The sequence below is a fragment of the Lichenostomus cassidix genome, chromosome 3 (assembly GCF_008360975.1).
Source record: "Lichenostomus cassidix isolate B80296 chromosome 3, HeHo_3.0, whole genome shotgun sequence".
Classification (NCBI taxonomy): domain Eukaryota; kingdom Metazoa; phylum Chordata; class Aves; order Passeriformes; family Meliphagidae; genus Lichenostomus; species Lichenostomus cassidix.
The window spans coordinates 21,757,521-21,782,159 of record NC_139483.1 but is presented as its reverse complement, the minus strand read 5'-3'; the positions used below and the strand labels follow the sequence as shown (position 1 = coordinate 21,782,159).

The window sequence follows — 24,639 nt, the reverse complement described above, 5'->3', positions numbered from 1 at the left end:
CAATGGTGCAGTGCAAACGGCACTGAATACAGCTCAGTGGTCCTGCTGAACATGGTGAACCTCCAGTTTTTCCTGAGGCTGAAGTAGCCAAACCTCAAGTTTGTCTTCCTCAGGGTGAGTAAAACAAGGCATTGATGGGATAGATGGGCAGTTGTATATGAGATACAAAAGGCAAACATTTACTCTTTACTCACAGTCCGTTGCTGATGAATTAGGCATCAAACATGTACAGTCACATATGGAGGAGAAGCAGAATATATAGGCAACAGTATCTGGACTATTTAGTTATAGACAGAAATCCTCAAAATTAACACTACAACTTTGGAAAATAAGTACTTCATATTTACCACTAGTGAAGGCTGCTGCCTTCTAGTTCTGTCAATTCTTTAAAGTTCTTTTTTTAGTGCAGTTTTGTACACTGAAAGAATTCTAGCAGCACAATAAATCCTCATTGCTGTTACTGACTTGGACTGGCACAAAAGGAGGCACTGAGATTCAGGGATTGTGATCTCTACTGCAGTTTCAAGGATTTGTCTTAATGCAGACCAGGCTTCCTGTTATGCTCACTGAGCCTTAAGAGTTGGGATTTTTAAACTAATGCCTGCAGCCTGATATCTGGTGATTTTATTGACGGGTCTTCATCCCCACAAAGAATTGTTCTGGGGAATTATCATGTTCTGCACCGGGAAGATAGTGCAGCCAATGTCCATCTTGGGAACCTGATCCCATGTCTAAACTAGTCATTTAAATTTATAAATGTTTAGTTACAGAAACATAATGCCTGTTGTTCTGACGGATCTTCCTGTGAACTTCCCAGCAAGTGCTACCCGGATTAATCAGAATATTCCTAAAAGCTAATTAGGGGAAGAAAAGAAAAAAAAAAAAGAACAATTTTTGCAAGAAGGAGTGTTTTAAACAGTGTCTGTTGTAGTAATGTCTTCGCTGGACTCCCAGAGTCAATGTAATATGGACTGACTCCCTCGGGAATGACAACTCTGAGTCATTGTAGCAAAAGAAGAATCTTTCTGAAACCATTTTATTACTATTGGTTTTAGAGCTCTGAAGACAATCCAGATAACGTAACCCAATTTTTTCTTTTTTTGTTAGCCTTAGTGCTTTTGTGCATGTACTAGGATGGTGTGTTCCTTAGAGACTGCTTTTCCTAGAAGTGGTTTAATGTGAAAGCCAGAACAAAGTGCAGCGGCAGGTGATGGGGAGCAAGCAGCCAAGCCTTCGCCTCAGAGCTGTTGGCTGGAGGAGGGCAGTGTTGTCTGCCTTTGTAAGGAGCCCTCCGGCATGGGTCATTAGCCGGTAATACTGGCATGTAATAGTGATATAATAATAGCAAATAATAACTGGCATGTGGCATGCCGTGTCCTTTACCTGTTTAGCATGGGCTTTATTTCGCTCTTTCAGTCCCGCAGGTGTAAATAACGAAAGAGCAGCTCCCTGCCCTCCCGGCAGGCAGGCGGAGGGCAGGCAGCGAGTGCCGTGTCCGAGTGCAGCTCCTCGCTACCCCTCCTGGAAAGCTCGCCGGCCTGCGGGGAGCGGCTTTCCCCAGCTCACGGAACCTCGCCGGGCGTTCGGGAGCTGCCGGGCGGGGTGGTGAGCCTGGAGCCGGCGCTGGTGAGGATGGGCTGCCGGGGAGCCTTCCCCAGCCGCGGCTCCCGGGGCTGCCGTCCCTCAGGAGGCGGGGGGACGCCGTCGCTTCCTCCCCCAGCCCGGGAGCTCCGCGGGCGCCCGGAGCGGGGCGGTGCCGCCGCCGGGGTCTCCCCGCCCGGGGGTTGCCATGAAACCGAAAGCGGCTCCCGCCCGCGGGGGCGGTGGCAGCAGCCGGGGGCGGTGGCAGCAGCGCGTCCTCGCCGCGCCCCCCGCCCGCCGGAGCCGCGCACGGAGCCGCGCCCGCGCAGCCCCGCACCGCCCGCGCCCCGCCGGCAGCGGCGGCCCCGGCACGGAGCGCGGCGAGCGCCGGCACAGGTGCGGCGGGGCGGGCGGGCCGCGGGTCCCGCCGGGCCGGGTCGGGCAGGGACAGGGACAGGGACGGGGCAGGAGCCGGGGCGTGCCGGGGAGCGGGGCCGGGCCCGCGGGGACAGCGGTGGGTGCCGGCCGGGCTGGCGTGGGGCGACAGCTCCCTGAAGTGCCTCTCGCAGCCCCGCGGGGCAGAGGGAAGTGTGGCGGGGCTGCTCCGTTCCGCTCGGAGGAGAGGCCCGGCCGCAAACCGAAGTTGTGCCCCGGGAGTTGTGCGAGGTGCGGCGGAGCCCTCGCCCCGGCGCGGAGGTTCCCCGTGCAGCCGCACTCAGCCCAGCCCTGCCCGGGATGCGCCACGGACATCCCCGGGATGCCGGAGGGAAAGGTAGGCCCGGTGCCCGCCCCAGAGCTTGGCCGGGCCGAAATTTTGGGGGCTGGGAAGGAAACAAAGCTGGGACCGCTCGGATGAATGAAGAATGTCTTTGCGGCTCTGATCTTTTCAGACTGCAGGGAACTGTAACAAGCATCCCCGCTGCTGTCAGCTGAATGCTGCCGGGGGGAGGGAATCTCCCCTCTGTGCGTGTGCAGGGAGTCTTCTGATTTTCCTTGATTAACAGCGCTCTGGGAGCATCTTGAGGCAGCAGGGTTTAACCAAGCATTTTCAACACTCTTCATATTTAGCAGGAAAAATGAAGAGCTCCTATTGTTGGCACTTCTTGAATTGCTCTGCCTATTGTGAGCTTGGCTGCGCCTTCCTGGTGCCAGCCAAGAACAACTTTCCTCATAACTTCCGTTTTATAAATACGGGATGGCTGAAAGGAGTGCAATGATGTGCTAAAAATAGCTGGGTGTATTCAGGTCAGGCACATCTCCAGGCTGGCAGCAGAAACACAGTTGTATTTTTAAACCTCCCCTGCTGATTGCACACAGAGCATGCGGGTTTAGTGATGAACTTAATATTGAGGTGCTCTGGGATGCCCTTGTGCATGAGCGTTGGTGCTCTGGGATGCCCTTGTGCATGAGCGTTTGTCTGGCTGGTTTTTCACTTCATCTTCTTTCATCCTAGGACTGTGTTGTATTGTTGCGTTTCAGCTTCGTGCGAGCTGTGGTGGTCATGTGTTGCACTCAGCCCAAAACCACCCAGGACAACTTCCTTTGCTGTTAGCCTTGATTGTCTTATTTTATTTCTGTTGTGCAGAGAAGTGTTTGCTGTGGTTGAGGACCCCTCTGTGCGAGCAGAAGGCAAAACCGCAGCCCTTGGCTGAAGGAAGTTTATAGGTCAAGTTTACAGGAGGGAGGGATGCGCCTGCGTGCAGGAGCAATAGGAGACAGTGCTACCCTCTGGGCTGCCACGATAGTCAGAAGCCAGTTGTTCCCAGCTGCTGGGCAAGGGAGATCTCGGAGAAAAGATTTGAAGTAGAAAATCTTGCTAATATCTCTCTCTACAAAAAAAAATCTGTCTTCCCAGCACACACTTGCTCAAATGCATAACATGCAGGCAGTGGAGCCTGTTACCATTGCTTGGACAGAGAGGAAACCTTTATATCGTTGGAGGCAATGCATGGGCAAGTGGAGGGAGACTAGAACAGGCTTTGAAAGGGAAGAGGTTTTGATGCAGTGGGAAAGTGGAGGGATGATGAGAGGTGATGTGGTTATAGCTGGGACTTAGAAATATGATCCCTGCAGCAGCTAGCGGGTGGATAAATGATCAAAATATTACATTTCAAGAGAAATAAGTGTTTGGAAATTAGTATTTTCCCCATTCCTGGAACTATTCGAGGCCAGGATGGATGGGGCATTGAACAACCTGGTTTAGTGGAAGGTGTCCCTGCTCATGGCTGCAGGGTTGGAATGAGATGATCCGTAAGATCCCTTCCAAACCAAACCCCTGATTCTGTAAAAACCAGAGGATGATGGTGAAGGATCACAGTTTCATTTGTGTTAGTAGACAAGAAATACTGTATCATACAGAGATGTGAAGCAGGAGAAGTTGGTGAGGTATTGTGAAGATCTAACACTTCAAGACTGGGAGGAAGAGATGAAGGTTACGGAGCTGAGTGGAACAGGGTCTGGTTTTATCAGGCTGGAACACAGGGGCTGTGCAGAAGAAGGGCTGTGGGGGAAGGCTGGAGACATTGAACTATCACAGCCTGGATATCAGAGGAGAAGCTGAGAGTTCAGCCCATACAGGGAGATGGTCTGCGGTGATAGGGCACATCTGTAAGTACCTGGCAGGAAATTTTGGGGTTAGAAACTGAAGAGGTGTAAGCTGCTGAAAGATAAGATTCAGAGTAACATCATGAAGGAAAAAAGAAAAGCTTGTGGCACTTACAGGGTATTTATGGGGTTTAGAGAGGGTAAGGAATCATAGGCAGGAGGGGACAAGATTTTAAAGCTCGAAAGCTGCTGTTGGAAACTTGGACAGAAGGAATTTCAAATAGTGCAGAGGGCAGAAACCAGATAGTTCTTTATTTCACCACACAGGCTCCCTAAGACAGGAGCAAAGCTATGTCAAAGCTATGAGACAGGTCAGAAGCTCTTCATACTATGCCTCGTATTGCATGGGTCACTTTGCAAAATCCCTTCAGTGGACAGGTGCACACAGGTAGAGTGCTTCATCTCCTGGACTTTGTTTGTGCCCACCTTTAAGTCATCCTTATAGCCCTCTGTCTTCTTCAGTTCTCCGACCCTTTGATTTTGCATAAATAGATATCATTTATCATGAGTAATCATCTGGCTATGAAGATGTGTTCCTTTCTCTGGCTTTTCAGGTAGTCTGTGTGAGTTGTAATTTACTTGGTCTCCTGATCCTGTGGAGGCAGTTGGTGGTAGCTGCAGGGACCCATCCAGGTGGTTTCTGTTGTCTCTCAGACATTCTGTTCTTGGGAGCATTGCCTGCCTGGAGCAGCTGGCAGCCTCAGGGTGCTGCTGCAGGACCCCAGCCAGCTGGCTGAGACATCTTACAGTCAGTGTGCCCTTGGGTCTGGGCCCTGAGATGAGGATTTCAGAACCTCTTCTTTTGCTTTTCTGAGGCTTTTCTGTCCAAGTTTCTTGGCAATAACTGTGAAGGGTTAATGATCACACTGTTAGTCATCAGCCCCTTATCAGTACCAATGTGCAGTTGTTCCACTCTCTTCCTTCAGCTCAGGAAAAGAAGCTAACCTTTTTACCCTGGTGTGTGGCTGGGCTTGGGAAAGTGAGGAAACTTGAGTCACAATTGTACAGTTAATAAAAATGTTGCAAAAATTTCCAGTTTCCTCTGCTCGATACTGCAACAAATACACAACTGTGTGAGAAACTGTCTACACCTAAACCACAGTGGTTTTGATACGGGATTGCCCAGAGTGCTCTGTAGTTAAACATGTTTGTCTCTGGGAGTGGGACTGATAAAGCAAGTTTTTGTGTGTAATATACTGATGTTCACATACAGGGATTCTATAAGGGTAAGTATGTTGCTGTCAACTTATTTTGCAGAAGATTGTATCAAAATATAAAAGTTACTTACTGTTAGGCAAAGCCACCTATTGATGAACCAAACCTCAAGATTAGGAACCATCTGCAGAGCAGTTTTTTCCCCAAGTTTTTGCCCATTTCACTGAGACATGAAATGGTCATACCTGTGCTAAGTTATATGCATTTGGAGAAGGGGCCATGGGAAAGCACCACTCCTCATTCTTACCTCTGTGGATCTCCAGCCTGTCTTGATGGGAAGGACTTTTTAAGATTACATCCTTTCTCCTGATGGTTTTTTTTTTTTTTTTTTTTTAAGAAAAGAAAAGGGTTTCAATGCTTGCTGTCACCACTTTCCCAACAGCAAGTTCACGGGATCCGCAATAGCATCTGGGTTTTTACATTAGCAGTTATATTGTCACTGACAGCTGTGGCTAGAAAAATGTGTGTCTATATGTCATCAGTCAAATGTGTGTGTTAATACAAAATTTGAGTTCATTCTAGTAATTCAGATGAATAACCACTGAATTGATTCATAGGTTTCTGTATAAATACTGGTAAAGTTCTTTATTAAGACTGAGTCAAAGGGTGGAAAATTAAAACCAAGAATCTCTTGTGCCTTGAGTGGATATTCGTGGCCAAACCGACTGAATGGTCAAATCAGCTCAAGTCCTGGATAGTGTGTCTGCATGGAGCAGAGAAAGAGATGTGAATTTGAAAGCCCCAAAGACCTACTTCTGCAAAGTCTGTAATGGCCAATTAGTTGTTAGGAAAAGTGAAGACTCACTTTTGCTTCAGTACACTGAAAGATAAAAAATTACAGCCTGTTAATTGTCTTGCTCTCTGCCCCTTATTGTTACTCTTTTTTCAGTGACTTTTGTTTCTTTATTTTGCTTTTCTGTGTCTTTCTTTTCCTTCATTTTGTTTCCTAAATGCTGTTGCTGTCTGTCTTTTCACTCAAGTTCATCCCCTTGGGTCTGCTTGAAACTTGGCCAGAGTTTCAGCACTGTCCTTGGCGCTGGAGAAGGTCAAGGGCTGATCACAAACAATAACAGTGGCCTGCTGCTCTCCACTCATCTGCAGAGTCAAACTGTTTAAAATTAAGATCCTGCTCCCACTCAACTTCTCCATTCGGGGTTTTCCCCAAAGCTTCCCAGAAGCAGATGGTGCTTCCTGGAGCTGTGCTTGCAGAGCACTCCACTTTCTGCAGCGCTGCCTCCTCCCAACAGATCCAGCTGGATGTGTCCTTCCTTCAGAGCTGCCAGGCTCCAGGAAAGCCTGTGTACAAAGCTGTTGTGCTGTTCTGGTGGCAGCCTGGTCAGAGGTGGTGTACAGTTGACAGCCTGACCAGGAAGCAGCCTGGGGACAACTGTTGATGGGAAGGAGGAAAGGATACCTTCTGGGTTAAAAAGCCTGACTGTGGAAGTGAGCTTAGGCTGTGCTGAGAAATGCAACTCAAATCAATTTAATTGATCCCATAAAGAAGCAGCATGCCTGCAAAGTGATGCCTTTCCCTTTGCCAGTGACTTCATGATGCAATGATTTGTCTGTTCCAGAGCTTCAGGGAAGGTTCAGGAAAACGTGCAGTAGGTTGAGATACCTCCTGGGAGGGGAGATGGAAATTGGAATAGGTTAGAAATGCTCTGGGAGCAAGCTCAGTTAAAGGGAAAAGACTAAGGAGGGTATATGTTGCATTTACCACAAGACAGAATAGAAACTTTCTTCAGAAAATTAGTATTTTAAATAAAAGAAGACTTAAAAATTATTGCTTTTAGAGAAAACGAGATACGTTACTTTAGGAAAGGAAGGAAAAAAATGAAAAAAGAGACCAGAAAGCAAAGGGAAAGGGCAGAGGAGGATAAAGAAAGAGTGGGGGTAGAGATGGAGCCTGTGGCACTGCCACAAGGGCAGCAGAATTTGGACTGAGGAGGGAGGCTGATGCAGAGTCAGGCAGATGGAGGCTGCCAAGAATCCTGTGTGCACAATTAAGTGCAGACTACAAAACCATTAGGGTTTATGGCCACTTAAGTTATTACAAAACCAAGTAACATGCTTATTTTCTCAAAGTGGATTTTATTTCAGTTTGAGAGTTCTGTTTAAACATGACATGCCTGTGCAGCCTGTGGCATGAGCTGATGTGACCAAACCAGTGCTGCTTCCTCCTTGAGCCGCCAGTTTGCTTCCTGCAAATGGGTGGGTTCACCCGGCTTTGCTAAGGCTGCCGTGGAGGGATTCACAGGATTGGACCTGGGTTTTTCTTATGTCCTTGTGTGTTTCCTGCTGCCGTCGTACTCTTCATTTGATCACTCACCAGTTTTGTGGAAGGTGAAATCTACTCTGTATCTCGGATTCCAACTGTGAGAAACGTCCTTGGTAACCTTGTGCTGCTCCAGATGGTAAAATCTGCAGTCCCTACATCATTGCAGTAAGGCAAAATACTTTTCAGTGGCTTGCCTTTTATCCTAACACTTCTAAAACATTTTTATACATGATCTTTTCAAAGCTACTCTGGGGGATTTCCACTCCCTTGCTGTTTTAAAATGCTCATACTGCTGTGTTAACCACAAAGCTCATGCTGGTGCACTCTGTCTCTCTGTCTCTTCATTCTCTCCCCATTCAGGACCAGCTACAGTTTCCAGGTATGGCTTTACCAAAATGTGTCTTGTTAATGCTGGCAGGAGCTTAACTTTGCCAGAATTATTCCTCATTTCTGAAGGGCTCTTCAGGGGTATGCCTTGGCACACAGGGCTTGGGGGAAGGCTGCACACCCAAAAAGTCTCAGGAACTGAGTTCACCCCCTGAACTGGCAAAGAGGTGCCACAGTGTCATAGGGGTGCACGGTGGAGCCTTCTTACTGAGATTTCTGTTGGTGTGTGGGAAGGTAATAAAACATTCAGAGGCTGCCACAGAAGTGATGGCAACAAGGTTATTTTCCAGCTGTGAATGAGGTTATTTTAAAGCGTAACAATATTGTGTTGATTAGAAATAGATTTCTTGATAAAGCAAAATTAACTAATTAATTATTTTTAGAACCTCCAGGGAAAAGAGTAGATGTATCAAATAAGTAAACTGGCTGTAAAATCAAAGCTGCTTCAGCACCAGACACACTTCATTAGCTGTAAGACTGTATTTTTTTTAAAAAAATTAAATGCTATATGTGTTGTAATCTGTGTCTTAAAAGACTGATGAAGTCTAGTCTTATGGGAATTCTTTGTAATGCTTGACTGTACCTCTATGCAAAGGAAACCCTACTGTCTTACTCTGCTCAGTGAAAATTTGCCTATGGAGATGAGCAAACTGATGCTTGCTTAGTAAGGTTTTACTGTGCCTTGAGGATGAGCTAATATTGCAGTTGGAACTTTAATAGAGTAGTGGTGTCTATATACAAAATAAAATGTTTATTCTGCTGTCTTTGGCAGCAGCATCCCCCTAGGGGAACTGAGGCACATATCCAAGAGGAAATTGTTGCTGTTAGAAATACTCTCTCCTGGGTACCACTGGTCACTGCACTGCATCTTTTAAATGATCAGGACAACTGCAGAGTAGCACATGAGTCTCACTTGCTACCAGGTGAAGTGGGAGTGAGCCCTGAGTTCAGCAGTGGGTCTGTATTGGTGCAAGAAAAGATACTTTTCCCTCCTCAGCCTCTGCTGGAGGGACACACATGATGCAGCCAGGCTCCTTCTCCCACATGGGGACCCTGCAAGTGTGTTTTGCTCTCAGAAGTCATAATGTTCTAACTCCTCCTGGGTTGGAAGGGACAAGGATGATCCCCCAGTGATGTCAGATGTCATCATCTCCTGTTTCCACACGACTCCATATAACTTCCAATATCTTAAATATGTATGTCAAACTGTACAGATACCTTTATCCCTTTTTTAGCAAACTGTTACCTCTTCCACGCTGTGTTAAGAGTTGGGGTACATATTTCTTGTCCCCAAAATAGTGGTTTTTAGGAGGGCCTTAGAGTAATAAATCATACAGCTTTTTATTTTAATTCAGAAGTACTGGAGGCAGCTAATCTGTATATAAGTCTTATAGTTTATAAGGCAGCTTGGAGAGGGTTGTTTTAATGCAAGGTGTGTTCCTCTTCATCATATTTCTGCCTGTCAGCTCCAAATGAAGTGACTTGATCTTAGACCTCTAAATTTGGCAAATTTTTTCCCTCTGTGACTAAGACAGTTCTGATGTACCATAAAAGGTAGATAATTTTAGAGGGAGGGACAGGGCATTTTCTAAGACTTGTCCCTACCAAGTGTCTTAGGGGAAAGCAATAGAGCTGACCTAGAGCTACAGAAAGGTAGGTGTATAACATTTTTTTCATGCCCTGTTGTATGTATGACATGGAAGCTGAGAAGTCAGGAAGAGATCAAAGTGCTTTTTACTAGGAATACCCCACTCCTGGAGGGTGGCTGAGCATCACCCTCCCCTCATGCAGTGAACCTGGCAGAAGCTGTGCTCTCAGCCCCCATTTGCTGGGCAGCAGGACCAAGGATCCTGTCTTCTCGTCCATGTGTGATGATCAAATCTGTGATAACCACCTGGATATTTTCCTCTCTCTGTCTGAGACATGGTGGCATCCAGTGCCTGTGCCTGGCTCTCCTGCCCTGGAGGTTTTGGCTGTAATGGTGCACTCACAGCTCATGGGGTAACATGATGACCTTTCAGGGGGGCTTGGCTTCATGTGAGAGGAAACAGGAAAAACATATTCTCTTTAAAAAGAGCGACCATGTCATAGGAAATGTTTGTTGCTTTTTTTCTGTGTGCAGAAAGTATGTGTTTGTGGCTAGAAGTTAATCAGTCCACAGTAGCTCAGTGTGATATTAAGGTTCCACACAGCCTCTGTCATTCCAACTGCTGGTGCTGTAGATGGAGAGCAGCAGTGCTGGAGGGGAGCTGTTTGAAAATGGTTTTAAGACGTTGATGCAATTTTATATTCTAGTAAGTCATGCTTATGCTGATTCTTCTCCTTATTATTATGTTCTGCTTTTTGGACAGTAAGCAATTCTAAGTGTGGGGCATTTTAATGGAATATATTTGGGCTCAGTTTGGTGTGGTGATAATTAAAACAGGATAGCTCACAAATTATAAAGTCTATTTTTGTTATGAAAATTCTTCTACTTGGATTATTTCCAGTGAGGTTAAAGCAGTAGTATATAAAGAGTTGTTCCAGAAGCATTTTGCTTGTGCAGCTAGCAGTGCAGGCAGGGCTGGGATGCTGAAGTGGTGGGAAGGTGCAGCTGGGAGCTCTTTGTACTGAGCTGCCTTTGAGCTTCCACCCATTGGTAGCTGTTTATAGGAGTTGGGCTTAGCTTCTAGTGATTCATACCACTTTTTTAATGTGTGGGCAGAATTAATTCTATTTATTTCAGTATAGGGAAATCCTTTTTTTTTAAAATGTGTAGATTTTCAGTCTCCATAGGTTGGGGGGTTTTGTGTGTGTGCTGTTGCAGTGGAGTTGCAGTGAAAACTCCCTTACAGCATGCACCGTGGCTGCCACAAGAGCATCATTATGCAGCACAAGCCGCCGCTCTCTGCTATTTTAAAACAGCATTACAGTTCACACGTGTGCTGACAAATTGCAGCATACACAAAGGCAGGATGCCTTCCCCGTGCTGGGAGCTGTGAGCAGGCAGAAGTGAAAGCTACCTCAGCCTCTACCTACGCTGGCCATCAGCGTAAGCAGGAAATTGATTCAGATAACCCTGGGGTGCTCTCACTCTCACAAAAAAGCACTTTTTTCCCCCGATGCTTTCCCTTTGGTTTCAGTTCACAGAGCCCATGTGCTGGAAGCCAGAAGTGGGAGCAAAGCTGCTGCAACCCGCCCTGAGTCACTGGTGAGTGCTAGGATGGGAATTACATGCTGCCTGGGATGGTTTGGATGGCATCCCAGTGAGTGCTGGCTGGCAGTAGGTCTGGCACAGAGCTGCTGTTTCTCAGCTCCTTTGAGCCTCCCCAGCTGATTCACACAGGCACCTCTCCAGCTTGGGCAAAGCATCCACAGGCCCCCTCCTGGGGCAGCCCATTTCTTCCAGCAGAACAGTTGCAAACCCTGCAGCAAAGCTCCTGTCCTGCAAGGCTGGCAGCAGTGGTGAACTCCCTGATCTTCTGGGCATTCTGAGGTTTCCGCTCTGCCCTCTAAGCAGGCAGCCTTGCCTTTCACCTGGGGTGCTCTTTCCTGTGCCCTGAGGTGCCCTCAGCTGTGCAATACCATCCTGAGCGAGGCTGAGGTGGAGGAGGTGCTTTCATGGAGATGCCAAGTCTCCATTTTTAGGAGTGAGATCTGGGTTGGGTGCATTATGAAGGTGTTTAAGGAGACAGAGGCTCTCATTTCAGCAAGAGAGTTGGAAGGTGTTGTACCACAGCAGAGTGCTGCTTGCAGAAAGAAATGGGAGTGATTTTTGTTGATTTAATGAGCATTGAAAGCTCTGGAGGAGTTTCTGGATGGGGTTTTGGGCTGCTGACTGTGTTTCTTTTTAATGTGTCCCATAACTTTTTTGCCTAAAGCATCTCACCCCAGCTGGAATTTCTGGAGTTAAGGAAGATCTTTAAAGGCAAAATGGGTAAAACATAGAATTTTGTTGTTGTTGGTTTTATTTTAGTGTGTTTTTACACAGTGTGGCATTAGCTTGTTAAACCATACCATCAGATGATGTAAGTGCTGGAGCATAATAGGACTGGGGAAGCTGGATGCCAAGTAAATGGGAGAGAGGACAGTAATGAGAGAGGAAGGAAACTTGTTTCAGAGTTGTCACCAAATGGCAGCAGAGTAAATTCTTAAGCAGTTCATCCTGTAGGTGGTCCATGCTCTGGAAATTAATGGTGACAGCTCTCCATCTGCCTTAGAAGCAGCAGGCACACTGCTGCTGGCATCTGCTGTCGAGGCAGCCCAGACATGAGGCTGTTAATCCCTCAGGCTGCATTTTGGCATCTCTGGTTGACGTGAGGAAAATAGAATAGCTCCTTATTAGGTGTCAGGGAAGTGGGAACCCCATTTTCAGAGAAGAAAAGGTCAGCTGTTTAAAAAGAAAGGAGCAAATGGACAACCATGTCTGGTTGGAGGCAGAAGGCTGTTTGTTTGGAGGGGTCAAACAGGGTAACTTGCAAACTCCAGTTGGAATAATAAGTCTTTATGGCTGGAATATGATTACAGCTCATATTCCTGAGAGCTACTAGTGTTAGATGATCAGGTGTGCTGGAGTATGTCAGACACTCAGCCTGGTGAAAGGCAGGGAGACTCTCACAAGCTGTGGAGGTAAATACTGTGTACAACTACGAAAAAGGGTGCTGAGTTACAGGAGCACTTAAGTGTTGGCTGGGGAATATATTTTAATTGGTTAAGTGCTTTGGTGTGTTTTTGAATCAAGCACATTATCTGTCCTCAGGATTTCCTTGCCCAGTATGGATTGCTAAAGTAGAAAGGAAAATGGGTGCTGCTCTCTCAAGCCCGAGGTGCTCTGTGGCAGCTCACTAATTGATGCTTCCGTGGGCCAGGAGGCCTCTGCAGCAGGGAGGGAGGGCAGTGTGTCAGTCCTGGGCACAGTGTTTCTTGCCAGACACAAGGCTGTTAATGGTGATGTGCTGGCCCTGCTTCCCTCCAAAAGCAGCAAATGCCCTCAGTGACCTTACCGGAGATGAGGGAGAGCTCTCAGAGAGATGCTGATGCCAGTAAGAGTGACTCAAGTGACAGACAGGGCGGGTGTTGCACACAGAGGAGAAATAGCATCCTACAGCACAACCAGAAAACTGAGACTTCCCTCGTGAAATGATCTGAGAGCTCAGGTGTGTTGTGCTTTTGTACAGCCCTGTAAGGAAAATATCTTGTGAGTGCAAAGCTGCAAGAAATGCCAACCAGAGTGGCTCTAGGTCTTGAGCTGCTTGCAAAAAAACCCCAAACAACTGCAAGGTTGAGGGACTGGTGGCAAATCTCAAGGTTTGTGACCTACGGCTCGGAACAAGTGCTGATGTTTTTCCTGTTGGAAAATTAACATTGCATTTCTGTGCTGTGTATGAGTTATAGTAGGTTGAAAGAAACACATCACACTGCTGATTGCAACCTTGCTTTTGTTTCTTTTTTTTTCCACCACTTCTTTCAGACAGGATTAATATAGCCAAAAACTTCCACATAATTAAGTAAAATAAGATTTAAATTTACTGCTATAAATGAATGATCAACAGGAAAAAGAAAGATGTCAAGTTAAGAGGCTTCAGCTTCTGAAACACCTAAATTGAAGGTAAAATCCCCTTGCTACCTTTTCTTTGTATGCTCCTTGTTGTGAACCACAGAGCCATCTCCTGCTTGAACCTGTGCAATGAACTTGTAAAGTCATGTAGGTGGGCTCTGCTTTAAGTGGAGACTTTCCTGGTGAATATTAAGGCCAACACTTGGCCTCTGCTGTCCCCAGCCATGTCTGTGACTCCTGTAGTTTTTTGAGACTTATGAACTGCTGCAAGAAAATAAAAAAAAACCAAAACAACCCCAACAAACCGTAAAAATTTCAATTATGTGGAATAATTTTCAGATTGTGAAACTCTTTTCTAAAGAGGTGTGCTTTGATGCTCATTGTGTAATCTTTGTTTCATGGTTCTGTGAGCGTTTTGTTGTTCTTCCATGGCTGGCACCACATTTCCCTCTGAAACCTGTCTCTCCTCTGCAGATGAGAGCCCTCCTGCCAGCAGCAGCCTGCCGCAAGCGGTAGCCGAGGCAGAGTGGCTGCCGGGGAATATTTGAAGAGCTTCTCCCTGTGCCTGCTTCGCTCCCCAGCACAGCTCCCATGGCCTGTGACGAACCCGCTGCTCTCTCGGGCCTCTTCACGCGCCAGAACTCCGCCAGCACCAACTCTCTGGACTTTGAGCCCAACGCTGACTACAAGTTTGTGGAGAGCCTGGAGGAGAGGTACAAGTGTGCCTACTGCCACCTGGTCCTGCGCAACCCCCACCAGACGGGATGCGGGCACCGCTTCTGCCAGCAGTGCATCCTTTCTCTGAGGTGAGAGCAGACTCCTCCCGTGTCCGCAAGCTCCCCTTGGGCCCTTTCCCAAAAAAACCAGCCAACGACTTCCATAAATCAGCAGTGAGTGTCATAATAATATTACCCACCCAGTAAGAGGCTGAAGGAGTCAGTGGAAGGGCTCTGTTGAACTCGGTGACTGCGTGCTCAGTGTTCTAAAGGTGTCTCTAAAGACCTTCCCCAGCGCTGGTGAACCACAGGGAAGTCAGCGTAAAGAAACTGTTGATGTAAGCTGATACACTGCTGTGTGAGATGCTGCTGTGGTCTGTCCGTCTGCCCTTGTGCTCTTCAGAAGAATTTGCTGCATTGTGTAGGTGCTGGTGGTTAGATCAGGCTGTGTTCATTTGCTTCTGTATAATTCCTTTGAATTAAGCAGAATTATAAAATTGATGTTAGTATTGCCTCATATTGAAGTCAGATCACAAGGCTGCTGGCATCCCTCTCCTTGGGAATTATCAGCAGGTACAAATGAGGTTACCCCCCCAGGCCTGTCTGGGAATACACTATGGACTCTTTGGTGTACCTGAGGGCAGGATTTTGCCTGGAAAGGCTGCAGAGGAGCCTCTTTATGTGGATGGATGTCACTAATTACCTTTTGTGAATTTTAGATGCTTCATGTTTGCTGCTTTGTCTCAGGGTTGCCTCCCTTTTGCACTGCCTCAGTGAATGTTTTCCTGCACCCTATTACAGGATTTCTGGAAGCCTTTTAAGATAGGAGCCATTAGATCTTCTTTTACTGCTGTAGCAAGGAGGGCACTGCTTCTACTAGGAAAAGGCTGGGCTTAAAGCACACAATGGGATTTTTTGAGGTATGACATTTGCAAGCTGCAGATGGCCAGAGTGACAAAGTCCTCCTAATTAAAAAACATCTTGTGGTTTTTACCATTGAACACTCATAGGACAAACTCTGCTTTCTGTTACATATTCACAATTGCTGCTTAATGTCCTATTTGAGCTGTGGGCAGAATTTTGCTGTGTAGTTCCTAGATGAAAGTGTTTTTGAAGCACTTTTTTGTTTTCATGGTATCTACTGCTGACTTCTGTCAGAGTCAGATTATAGCACAGCCCAATTTAAGAAAATAAATTGAATTTCCTGTGGGTTAACATGACTCTTCTTTTGATCTAGAGAGGTAAATGCAGTACCCACCTGTCCTGTCGACAAAGAAACAATAAAAATGCATGAGGTAAGTGGCTGTAGCTTTATTTCAGCAGTCAGCATTTACATGGGAAAGGCAAGACAGCTGAGAACAAGGTAGCTTTTAGTCCTCAGGGCAGAGCAGTTTTTTGTCTCTGAAATGATGCCAAAGGAAGCAGTGTATTCAGTGATGCTCTCCCAGAGAGGAATTATGGCTGTCTAGCTAAAGCTTTATTTTATACCTCATGCTCTAAAGTGATTTCATTTTAGTGTTCTTTATTTCCAGCAAAGTGTTGAAGAATTTGGCAAAGTTTTAAATCATCCCAAGTCACTAGATGTCTGTTTTTTTATGGAGGGTTTATTGTGTTGCTTTTTTAATGCCCCATATTGCTGGGATATCTTGTTTATTTGGTTGTTTTCATTTTCACTTGGCTATAATTTGCTTCTTGACTATCTCCATTAGATCTCATTAACCCTGAAGACTTAATTTTCTTTTGGGTAACTTTTAGAGGAAAAGATAAATTCATCCCTTTTATTTTGCAAGCTATATTTGGTTTTCGTTGTTTTGTTTTATAATGGATTAATTTGTCCTTATTTATATCCCAAGGCTTGAAGGTATATCATTTACAGTATATAATAGTGGTCCTGCCAGAAATTTTCCAGTGAAATCAAATGTCTCCTTCCCCTCTCTCCTACTCCTGATAGGAAATTGTAATCAGACTGTCCACAGGATTTTTGTTTTTCATTTGCCGTCTTCTACTTCGTGCAGATTTTGATGACAACAATGCAGGAAGATCTCTAAAGAAGTCTGAGCGTTTGCTCTGGGGGCTTTATTTGCTTCTGCACACACAGCTGAGAACAGTGCTGTTTCTCAGGGGTGATAGAAAGGAGATCTCAGCATCACCTCCATCCCAAAGGCATTGCTTGAACATAGTGGAGCATGTAGAGAGCTGGTTTGGCCTTTGGGGCCTGTTAGCTCCAGCTGCTTACTTCTAGATACAGGCGGGCTCTGGCAATGTTTTACAGCTCCTGTGCTATTAGTCCTGCTAGCTGTGGAATGGATCAGCATCTGTGGAATAACTATATGGGGGGAAAAACCCCTATGCTTATTAGAAATGTCAGAAATTGTTTAATTTATAGTTTTAATACAAATTTTCAATATGAATTACCAAGAGCCATGCTCACAATTGTGGAGTCTACACTTGCACACCTAGAAGATCTGTAGCGATGTTTTGTTCTTTTATGTTATTTATAACATCCTATGTGACTGCATATTGAAGCTGCTTTGCTTCCTTTACAGGTATTCAAAGACAACTGCTGTAAAAGAGAAGTTCTCAACTTGCATGTGTTCTGCAAAAACTTTCCTGACTGCAATTCAAAAGTAATTCTGGGACGATACCAGGTTGGCTTGCTTGATCAAATTTGGAAGCCATTGATTTTCATAGCAGCTCTCTGTATTTATGATCAGCTTAATTCCAGTGATTGTCTTTAGAGTTATTGTAGCAATGTGGTTAAGTACAAAGATTATGACAGCTATATACTGTAAGTAGCAAATATTATGGCTCTTCCAGCTTTGCCTTAGGGTTTGTTTTTAATAAGAATCATTTGCTTTATGTAACCTCAGTATATCACAGTGTCCATTCATATTCTGAATGCTTAGGTGATTGTTGATTCATGGAAAGCAGTGCCAGGTCCCACTGGCCACTTGGCATTGAATCTGCTGGTGTGTGTTGCAGGAGCATCTCCAGCAGTGTTTGTTTGAAAGCACACAATGCACTAACGATGGATGTCAGGATCGAATTCTTCGCAAAGACTTGAAAGAGCACTTGAGCCAGCACTGTCAATTCCGAGAAGAGATGTGCCAGTACTGTAATACATATGTGGTGTTAATTAACATAAAGGTAGGATGATGAAGCATTCCCGGGAATCCATAGCACCTGCTTCCCCTTGATGTTACTGAGTGGAAAGTTTCCAGCATCACAATGGCACTTAACTCCTGAAACAAAATTTGGCTGAGTAGTTGAAAGAGAAGGTATAATAAATATTCTTTAAATAATACCAATTACTGATGCTCTCTTATGAACAACAAGGTGATACGTGGCTTGCAAGTGTACATTTGCGATTATTTTCTGAATAACTTCCTCTGTGTATACTGCTTTCCAAAAATACAAACCATTGCCTTGGTCTGTTTCTTTTTCCTCAGAATCATGAGAAAAATGACTGTCCTGATTATCCTGTGCCTTGTCTCCAAAACTGTTCTGAAATAATTCTGAAAAAAGAGGTACTATTATTTTTTTTCTTCAGACACTGTGATTCAGCAGATCACCCACATTATGAAAACTGAAAGCTATGCTGCAGACCACATTGGCCCATGCCAATAAAATTTCATTGCTCTAAGTGTTTCCTTTGTTTGATCCTAAAAGGGATATATCTCCCATCTAAGTGGATTATTCTGTCACTGCAAGCAATTGGTGTTTTGTAGCATGGAAAAATACCTGGCTTGCTTATTGATTCTGAATACTCATTTTCATGTTGAAGTGATTGGTGGTGTCATGACAGTGGCCTTTATTCACCCTTTGCGCAGGCATTTAGATTTTATTAGTGCATCAAATTACCTAGTATTTATTTAATCACAAACTCCTTTGTTAATACATGCAGATTGAAAAGCACCACGCTGTGTGTCCCGAGGCAGAAGTGGATTGCCCCTATAAGCAGTACGGCTGTCATGTAAAGGTACTATTTTACAGATCTTTGTCTGTACCAGGACTGGATTTTGTCTCCCAAATCAATCAGAATAATTTAAATAACCAATTTATGTCCTTCCACAACCATTTCTGCTGTTGGCTAAAATGCCGTACTAGAGAATCAGGACAGCCCTTCCCTCACTTTCAAAGCATAAAGGAGACATTTTGAATGTTTGCATCAATAAATTTTTTACTAACAGCTTCAAAAATCTGCTTATCTTATTTTATTCGTTCACTTCCCCCTCTGCCTCACTCAGGTTAAAAGAGGGAAACTTGCTGAACATGAAAACAGTGCCCTGAGGGAACACATGCTGCAGATTTTAGACAAGAACTCCCGGCTGGAAGAACAGGTAAGTCATATTTAATAAGCACTCTTCAGCTGTTCTTGACTGGTTAGAGGATGATATGAGATTCTACATGGGCTGCCTGGTTTAGCTCAGCTACATTTTAAAAGTCTGTTTTTGTGGTCTTTTCACACCTCAGAAGACAGAATAAACTCTTCTAGTGAAGTCAGTCAATTACAGGGAACCTCTCAGTGCTCAGGCACGTCTATTCTCCACCAGGCACAGTGGGAGGCTCCTTGTCATCACTCATTTCATTTGCTTTCAGTCTCTGCTTTCCACTGGATATGAGGTTTAGAGATAAAGTATTTTAAAGTTTTCTTGCCTGGCCAGGTTGCTCCAAAAAGCAGCCTTTAGGTACCCAGGTCACCTGCTCTGTGTGGAGACAGCATGGAGTACAGCAGAGTCAGTTGCAAGCACCTCTCCACTCATGATCACTTTGGCTCCCAGCAGATGACAATGGGGTGTATGCCCAGTCCTGCTAAACTGAATGGATCCAAGCTGATGGTGGACTTATTCTTTGCTTGTTTATGCAAGAAATAAGTGTTCCAAACTGCCATAACTTGGTTTTGAAGTTTGTATCCCTCACTGGTTCATCCCTTTTACTGGTTAGACCTCAGTAGAGGAAAAAAATGCATTACATACACACAGAAGCACACATGTACATGTGCATGTAAGTATATATTATCCCACTATAGAGCCAAATGGACCATCATGATGGGAATGAGAAACAGGAGCCTCTTTGCACCTGTAGCTACACAAATCTATTCAGGAGTCTGATTACCTTATGTTCAGTTCTTGCCAGTGCTTATCCATGAACTGTGAATTAAAGAGTGCTCTGTCTAGCTAGCTTACAGGATTTGCACTGCCTCTTATATAGCCACATATGTTATAATTTATTTATTGTAAGTTTTGGTGGTTTTTAGCATTTATACTCTGATTTTTCCATCTGTAGATATCTGACCTGTATAAGAGCCTGGAATGTAAAGAGATTAAAATCCAGCAGCTAGCAGATGCCATTAAGAAGTGTGAGAGAGAATTCAGACAGTATACACAACTGTTTGGTAACAATAGCAACTTGATGGTAAGCACACAGGTGAGACATTGATTTTACCTTTTTTACCAACTGATTTCTTGCATCCTGAAATATGTTTCTCCAGTAATAGTTGTCTTTATTAGCACAGCAAAAACAAATCTCCCCAAGACCTTCTCATCTTTTTACAATATGGCATTGTCTTTTCATTTTAAAAGATACAGAGTCTTGGATCCCTGAGCTGGGCAGAAAGCACTGTACAAATCCTCATGGTCAGATGCCCAGGGCAAATGTGCAGGTGTAAATTTGAATAATGAGTTGAATGAAGTGATGCAGTGTGAATGGGTCCAAATGAGAGATGGCTTCTCAATCTGTAAATGTGCTGAATTAATCATGAAGGAGCACTGGGAAAAATTCCTAAGCCAGCAGAGCACTTTGAACGCATCATATCATTGATACTGCTGACATGCTAAAGACTTCATTATCTTAATTCAAAGCAAATAGCTGATTTTATGGGTATCTCTTGTCTCTACTTCCCACCCTCTTCCAATGGCATGAACTGGGAAGGCTCTGGCCAGTCACCTGGATAAGTCTGCACGCCTGGAATCACAAGTGAAACAGCTAATACAGATGGCAAACCAGCAGCAAAGTAAATTGGACCTGCGGCCTCTGTTTGACACAATTGAGAATGTGAAACAGAAGATTGCCCTGATGGAGACGTATGACCAGCGCTTGGGTACGTTGGCACTTTCCTGCACAGGTAGGGGGGTTTTGCTCATTTACTGGTGGCTAACTAGAGGCCCTGGTGCTACTCTCAGTCAGTTGTAGCTCTTCACTAGAAAGGGCTTTCTTCTTGCGTTCTAAGACCAAACTGATGGTGTGTGCTGTGTTCTCCCACCTGTCCCTACTGCACAATGTCTCCTCAACTCCTGTGGCACTGCAGGGCCACAGAGCTGGCCTTGGTCTGGCTTATGCACTGTGATATGGAGGCCGTGGTGCTATTCAGGCATTCAGTCTGGTTTATAGTTGCCAACTTTTCTTACTCAACTACCAGCTGCAATTACAGTTTTAAAAAGCTAACAGCTGTAGTTCATAGCCTGTACTCAGGCTTGGGTAGATCAGTTTTGCCAGCTTGAGTCTGGGTGCTCATTTTATCCAGTGCTCTGACAGTTTTATTTTACCAAATGTCTCTCCCTTTCTTCTTTTTTTTTCCTACTTCTGTTTTCCCCCCTCTTCTCTCAGTTGTTTTGGAAGATCAGTCCAGCAAACATGATCTCCAGATCAATATTCACAAAGCACAACTCAATAAAAATGAAGAGCGATTTAAGCTTTTGGAAGGCACGTGCTACAATGGGAAATTAATCTGGAAAATCACGGACTACAAGATGAAGAAAAAAGAGGCAGTGGAGGGCCGTGTGCTGTCCATAGCCAGCCAGCCCTTCTACACCAGCCGCTGCGGGTACAGGCTGTGTGCCAGAGCCTACCTGAACGGGGACGGCTCGGGAAAGGGAACGCACATCTCCCTCTACTTCGTGGTCATGAGGGGCGAGTTTGACTCACTACTGCTGTGGCCTTTCAAGCAGAAAGTTACACTTATGCTTTTGGACCAAAGTGGGAAAAAAAATCACATCGTGGAAGTCTTCAGGGCTGACCCCAACAGCAGCAGTTTCAAAAGGCCAGATGGAGAAATGAATATTGCCTCTGGCTGTCCGCGCTTCGTGCCGCATGCGGTCCTGGAAAACACAAAGAACACCTACATCAGAGATGACACTCTCTTTTTGAAAGTGGTTGTGGATCTAACTGATCTGGAGGAGCTGTGAAAAGCGTGCCTGATCAATGTGACTGCTGTAACCATTAGGAACTGCTTTTGTGGTGAACACCAGCCATGCAATAGTGAATTGCCACCAGTCAAGCTATGAGAATGTTTCACGGCTTTGGACTACAGGACAGATAATGAATTGCCAAAGCATCAGCCTTTCCTTTTCTAACCTTTTTTCTCAAGACTGCATTTTTAAGGCAGCTATAAGTCCAGTTTGATGCAGACATGCATTCAATCCAGATTGGCTCAGTCCAGGCTGGAGGAATGCTTGGCTCCCATCACCAGACTGGCATTTGGAGATGAAACGCCTCCAGCAGACTCCCTGGAGCCCAGGCAGGCCTGTCAGCTCCTCTCCCTCACACAGAAGAGAAGCCATGCCCAAATGTGCAAGTGCATTTCATCTGTCTGCAACGGAAACATTTCAGCATTACAAATTCGAATCAATGTGTCTTGATCCCTCCATCTCCTGCATTTTTGAAGCAGGAAGAATGCCCTCAGTTAGGCAGGGAAAACATTTGCCAAGTATCTTGCATTGTTTTTATTTGGTTTAATCGTCTTTTTCCAGAAAGCCCAGAGGAAGGAGCCAATGCCTCCTACTTTTTTAGTCTGTTTTTTCAGCTGTACAGTGTATCCCCAGGTCACAACAGCTTTCTTGTGTCCTTTCCATTCCTGCCTAGTGCCTTGGGACTGGTTTCCATTGGTGGCAAACATCCACAGTCCCCATATGAAGCCAAAAGCTGCAGGTGCTTCTCACCTCCTGGGGCATGGCCAGAGGCAGGGCACTCAGCCAGCCTGCCAGCTCTTGGCTGCACTGCTAGAAGAGGGGCAAAACTCCTGTTCTTTTGCTTCCACATCTGTGCAAAAGAGATGTTTTCTGGCCTACCAGCTCTACAAAAGGCAGGAGGAACTTGGGGAATAGCTCAGGTAACATGCACTTTTCCTCTCTCCTAGAAGTTTGGGGAAGAAGGGGAAAAATGGGTCAGGGAGTGAGGTTGCTGTAAGAACCTAATTTTCACAATCAGTGCAGCTCTAGTGTTTGTTAAAGGATGACACAGCCCAATAACCACTGACTTTGATGTCTAAAGCTCTTAATTTTTATTCCAAGTTCCTTCCATATTGCAAAGGAATGTGTGCATTTTACAGGGTTTTTTGGAAACACACTAAAACCACCAAGATCAGACACTGAGGAACAAGTGACAAAGAATATATGTGCCTTTTTAAAGCCCTTTGGGTCCCTGTAAGAGGGATGTAATTTTGCATACTCAGTCATTTTGTTATTACAAGTGACAGGATTTTGCATCTCTCATCTCTTACAGACCAGGTAATGAAACACTATGGCATTATCCATTGTTCCAAAGCTTATCAAGACACAGCAAGAAACTAAGCTGGGTTTAGAGTAAGAGTAAACTAGGCAGGATAAAAATCAAAATGGGGCACAGACTGAAAGGTACAAGATAGAAAATTCAGGAGGGCAAAAGTGGCAAAATGAAAAATGCCCTTCCTGGGTGGGATGTTGATACCAACCTAAATAATTCAAGGACTGATACTAAAATGAAGGCAAAGTACTGTATTTTGTATCTGCAGTCTTATTGCTAGACATTTACTTTCTCATGTGGTTTTCAGGATGTAACACAGATACATGTATTTTCTAACTCGGGGGTGGAGGGGAAGAGACCTTAGTAATCTGTACCTCATGTTGGGTTAACACATGTGAAATCTTTGTTTTGATCTAGATGTCCCTTTTGCTTTACAATGTCAAGATGTACTGAGCCACCATGGGGACTTTCCATGTTCCCAGGTACAGAGAGTGAGGAACAAATTTTATTCATGTGTACCATTACCATTGATCTCAAGAGTAATTTCAGCTGAAAAACTGAAAGAATTAGGCATAACACTTGGTTACAGAAAGAGCAAGCTTGTTTTGACAGTGGTGCGACATTCTGTGACGTCAGCCCTGAGCCTGGATTTCATGTTGATTATTACTTTAATATTTGTCATGTAACTTTCCAAGTGACACAACTTGCATAATAACCACTAATAACTGATGGGAATATACCACCCATGTGTCCTGGGACTCTCCAGTACATTGAGTATAAAATACAGAAAGAGATAAAGAACTTGGACAAGCAAGGGAGGCAAGATGTGTGTGGTCTGTATCCTGGCAAATTCCCAGCCCTGTCTGCCTCCCCCACCCCAAAAGTAAAATGGGGATAATAATACTTGCAGAAGCATTAGGGCTGTTTAAATGTTTGTGAAGAAGTTTGAGCATGAAAAGAGCTAAGTATTATTAAAACTCCATTTCTAATTGTTAGAGTAGGTGATGGCATAGTGATGTGGATAAGTGTTTAGTGTTTTCCTAGACAGATTTTGAAAGCATGTTTGGTTTTAGCCAGTTTTTATTGCAATCTCTCCTCTACCTACTGGTTGGGTTTAGGTTTTTGCCATGAATATTCCTTTTAAAATTTTGAAGCACAAATTATTCATCCTGGGTGATGGAAACATCCCTTTTGAAATACTGCCTGTTTTATAAAAAATTAGTTGAGAAAATTAATTTTTTTAAAGATGACCTTCTTTAAATTTGTTCTTTTTAGTACAGCAATCGAGAGATTTATGTTAAAATTTTCAGTGATTTTTTTACTACTTGTAAACAGGATTTTAAATTCCATCCCATTCCTAATAAAGAAAAAAAAATGTTGTATAGCATGAATTGTCAGGAAGAATTTTGATGTTGCATGAGGAATACCAAAAAACTTTTCAATAATATTGTACTGGATACGTAACTAAGAGAGTAGGGTATTTCTACATCAGCATATAGTACGTTTATAATGTATTTATTGATAGTTTGTAGTTGTTTGAATATCTCTTACTACAACAGAGGCATTTTTCTAGCCGAATGTCTTTACTGTGTATATAAACTAAAGTAAAAATAAATAATTTTATCATCCTTCTGGAGTAATTGTGGCCTGTATTCCTGTTGGCTGGATTTAAGCAGGCATTTGAGGATGTGGAGTACTGGGTATTTCTTTACACTAACTCAAAAAAAAAAATCAAACCAACGCTGCTTCAGGTTAAGAATCAATGTGCTCCATGGGTATTTTGGTTTGCACTTGGACATCCAAGTTCAGTGAATCCTGAGCTA

At 44.5% G+C, this 24,639-nt stretch overlaps 1 protein-coding gene across 9 annotated transcripts; it reads left to right on the top strand.

Annotated features, from left to right (window-relative positions):
* The first annotated feature begins 1,786 nt into the window (after positions 1-1,786).
* TRAF5 (TNF receptor associated factor 5) lies at positions 1,787-24,456 on the top strand. Of its 9 annotated transcripts, none has more exons than XM_085054879.1 (13): positions 1,914-1,977; positions 11,188-11,255; positions 13,515-13,652; positions 14,076-14,407; positions 15,555-15,612; positions 16,864-16,965; positions 17,300-17,464; positions 17,767-17,844; positions 18,222-18,296; positions 18,565-18,657; positions 19,604-19,744; positions 20,249-20,441; positions 20,924-24,456. In XM_085054879.1, exons 4-13 carry the CDS (start codon positions 14,193-14,195, stop codon positions 21,499-21,501), a joined length of 1,698 nt encoding a protein of 565 aa, XP_084911005.1. In that variant the 5' UTR covers positions 1,914-1,977; positions 11,188-11,255; positions 13,515-13,652; positions 14,076-14,192; the 3' UTR covers positions 21,502-24,456. The 9 variants fall into 9 exon arrangements, with proteins under 9 accessions (XP_084911011.1, XP_084911007.1, XP_084911005.1 ...); XM_085054882.1 differs by having other exon boundaries at positions 1,942-1,977; positions 13,519-13,652; XM_085054877.1 differs by lacking the exon at positions 1,914-1,977 and adding an exon at positions 2,970-8,057.
* Positions 24,457-24,639: the final 183 nt, after the last annotated feature.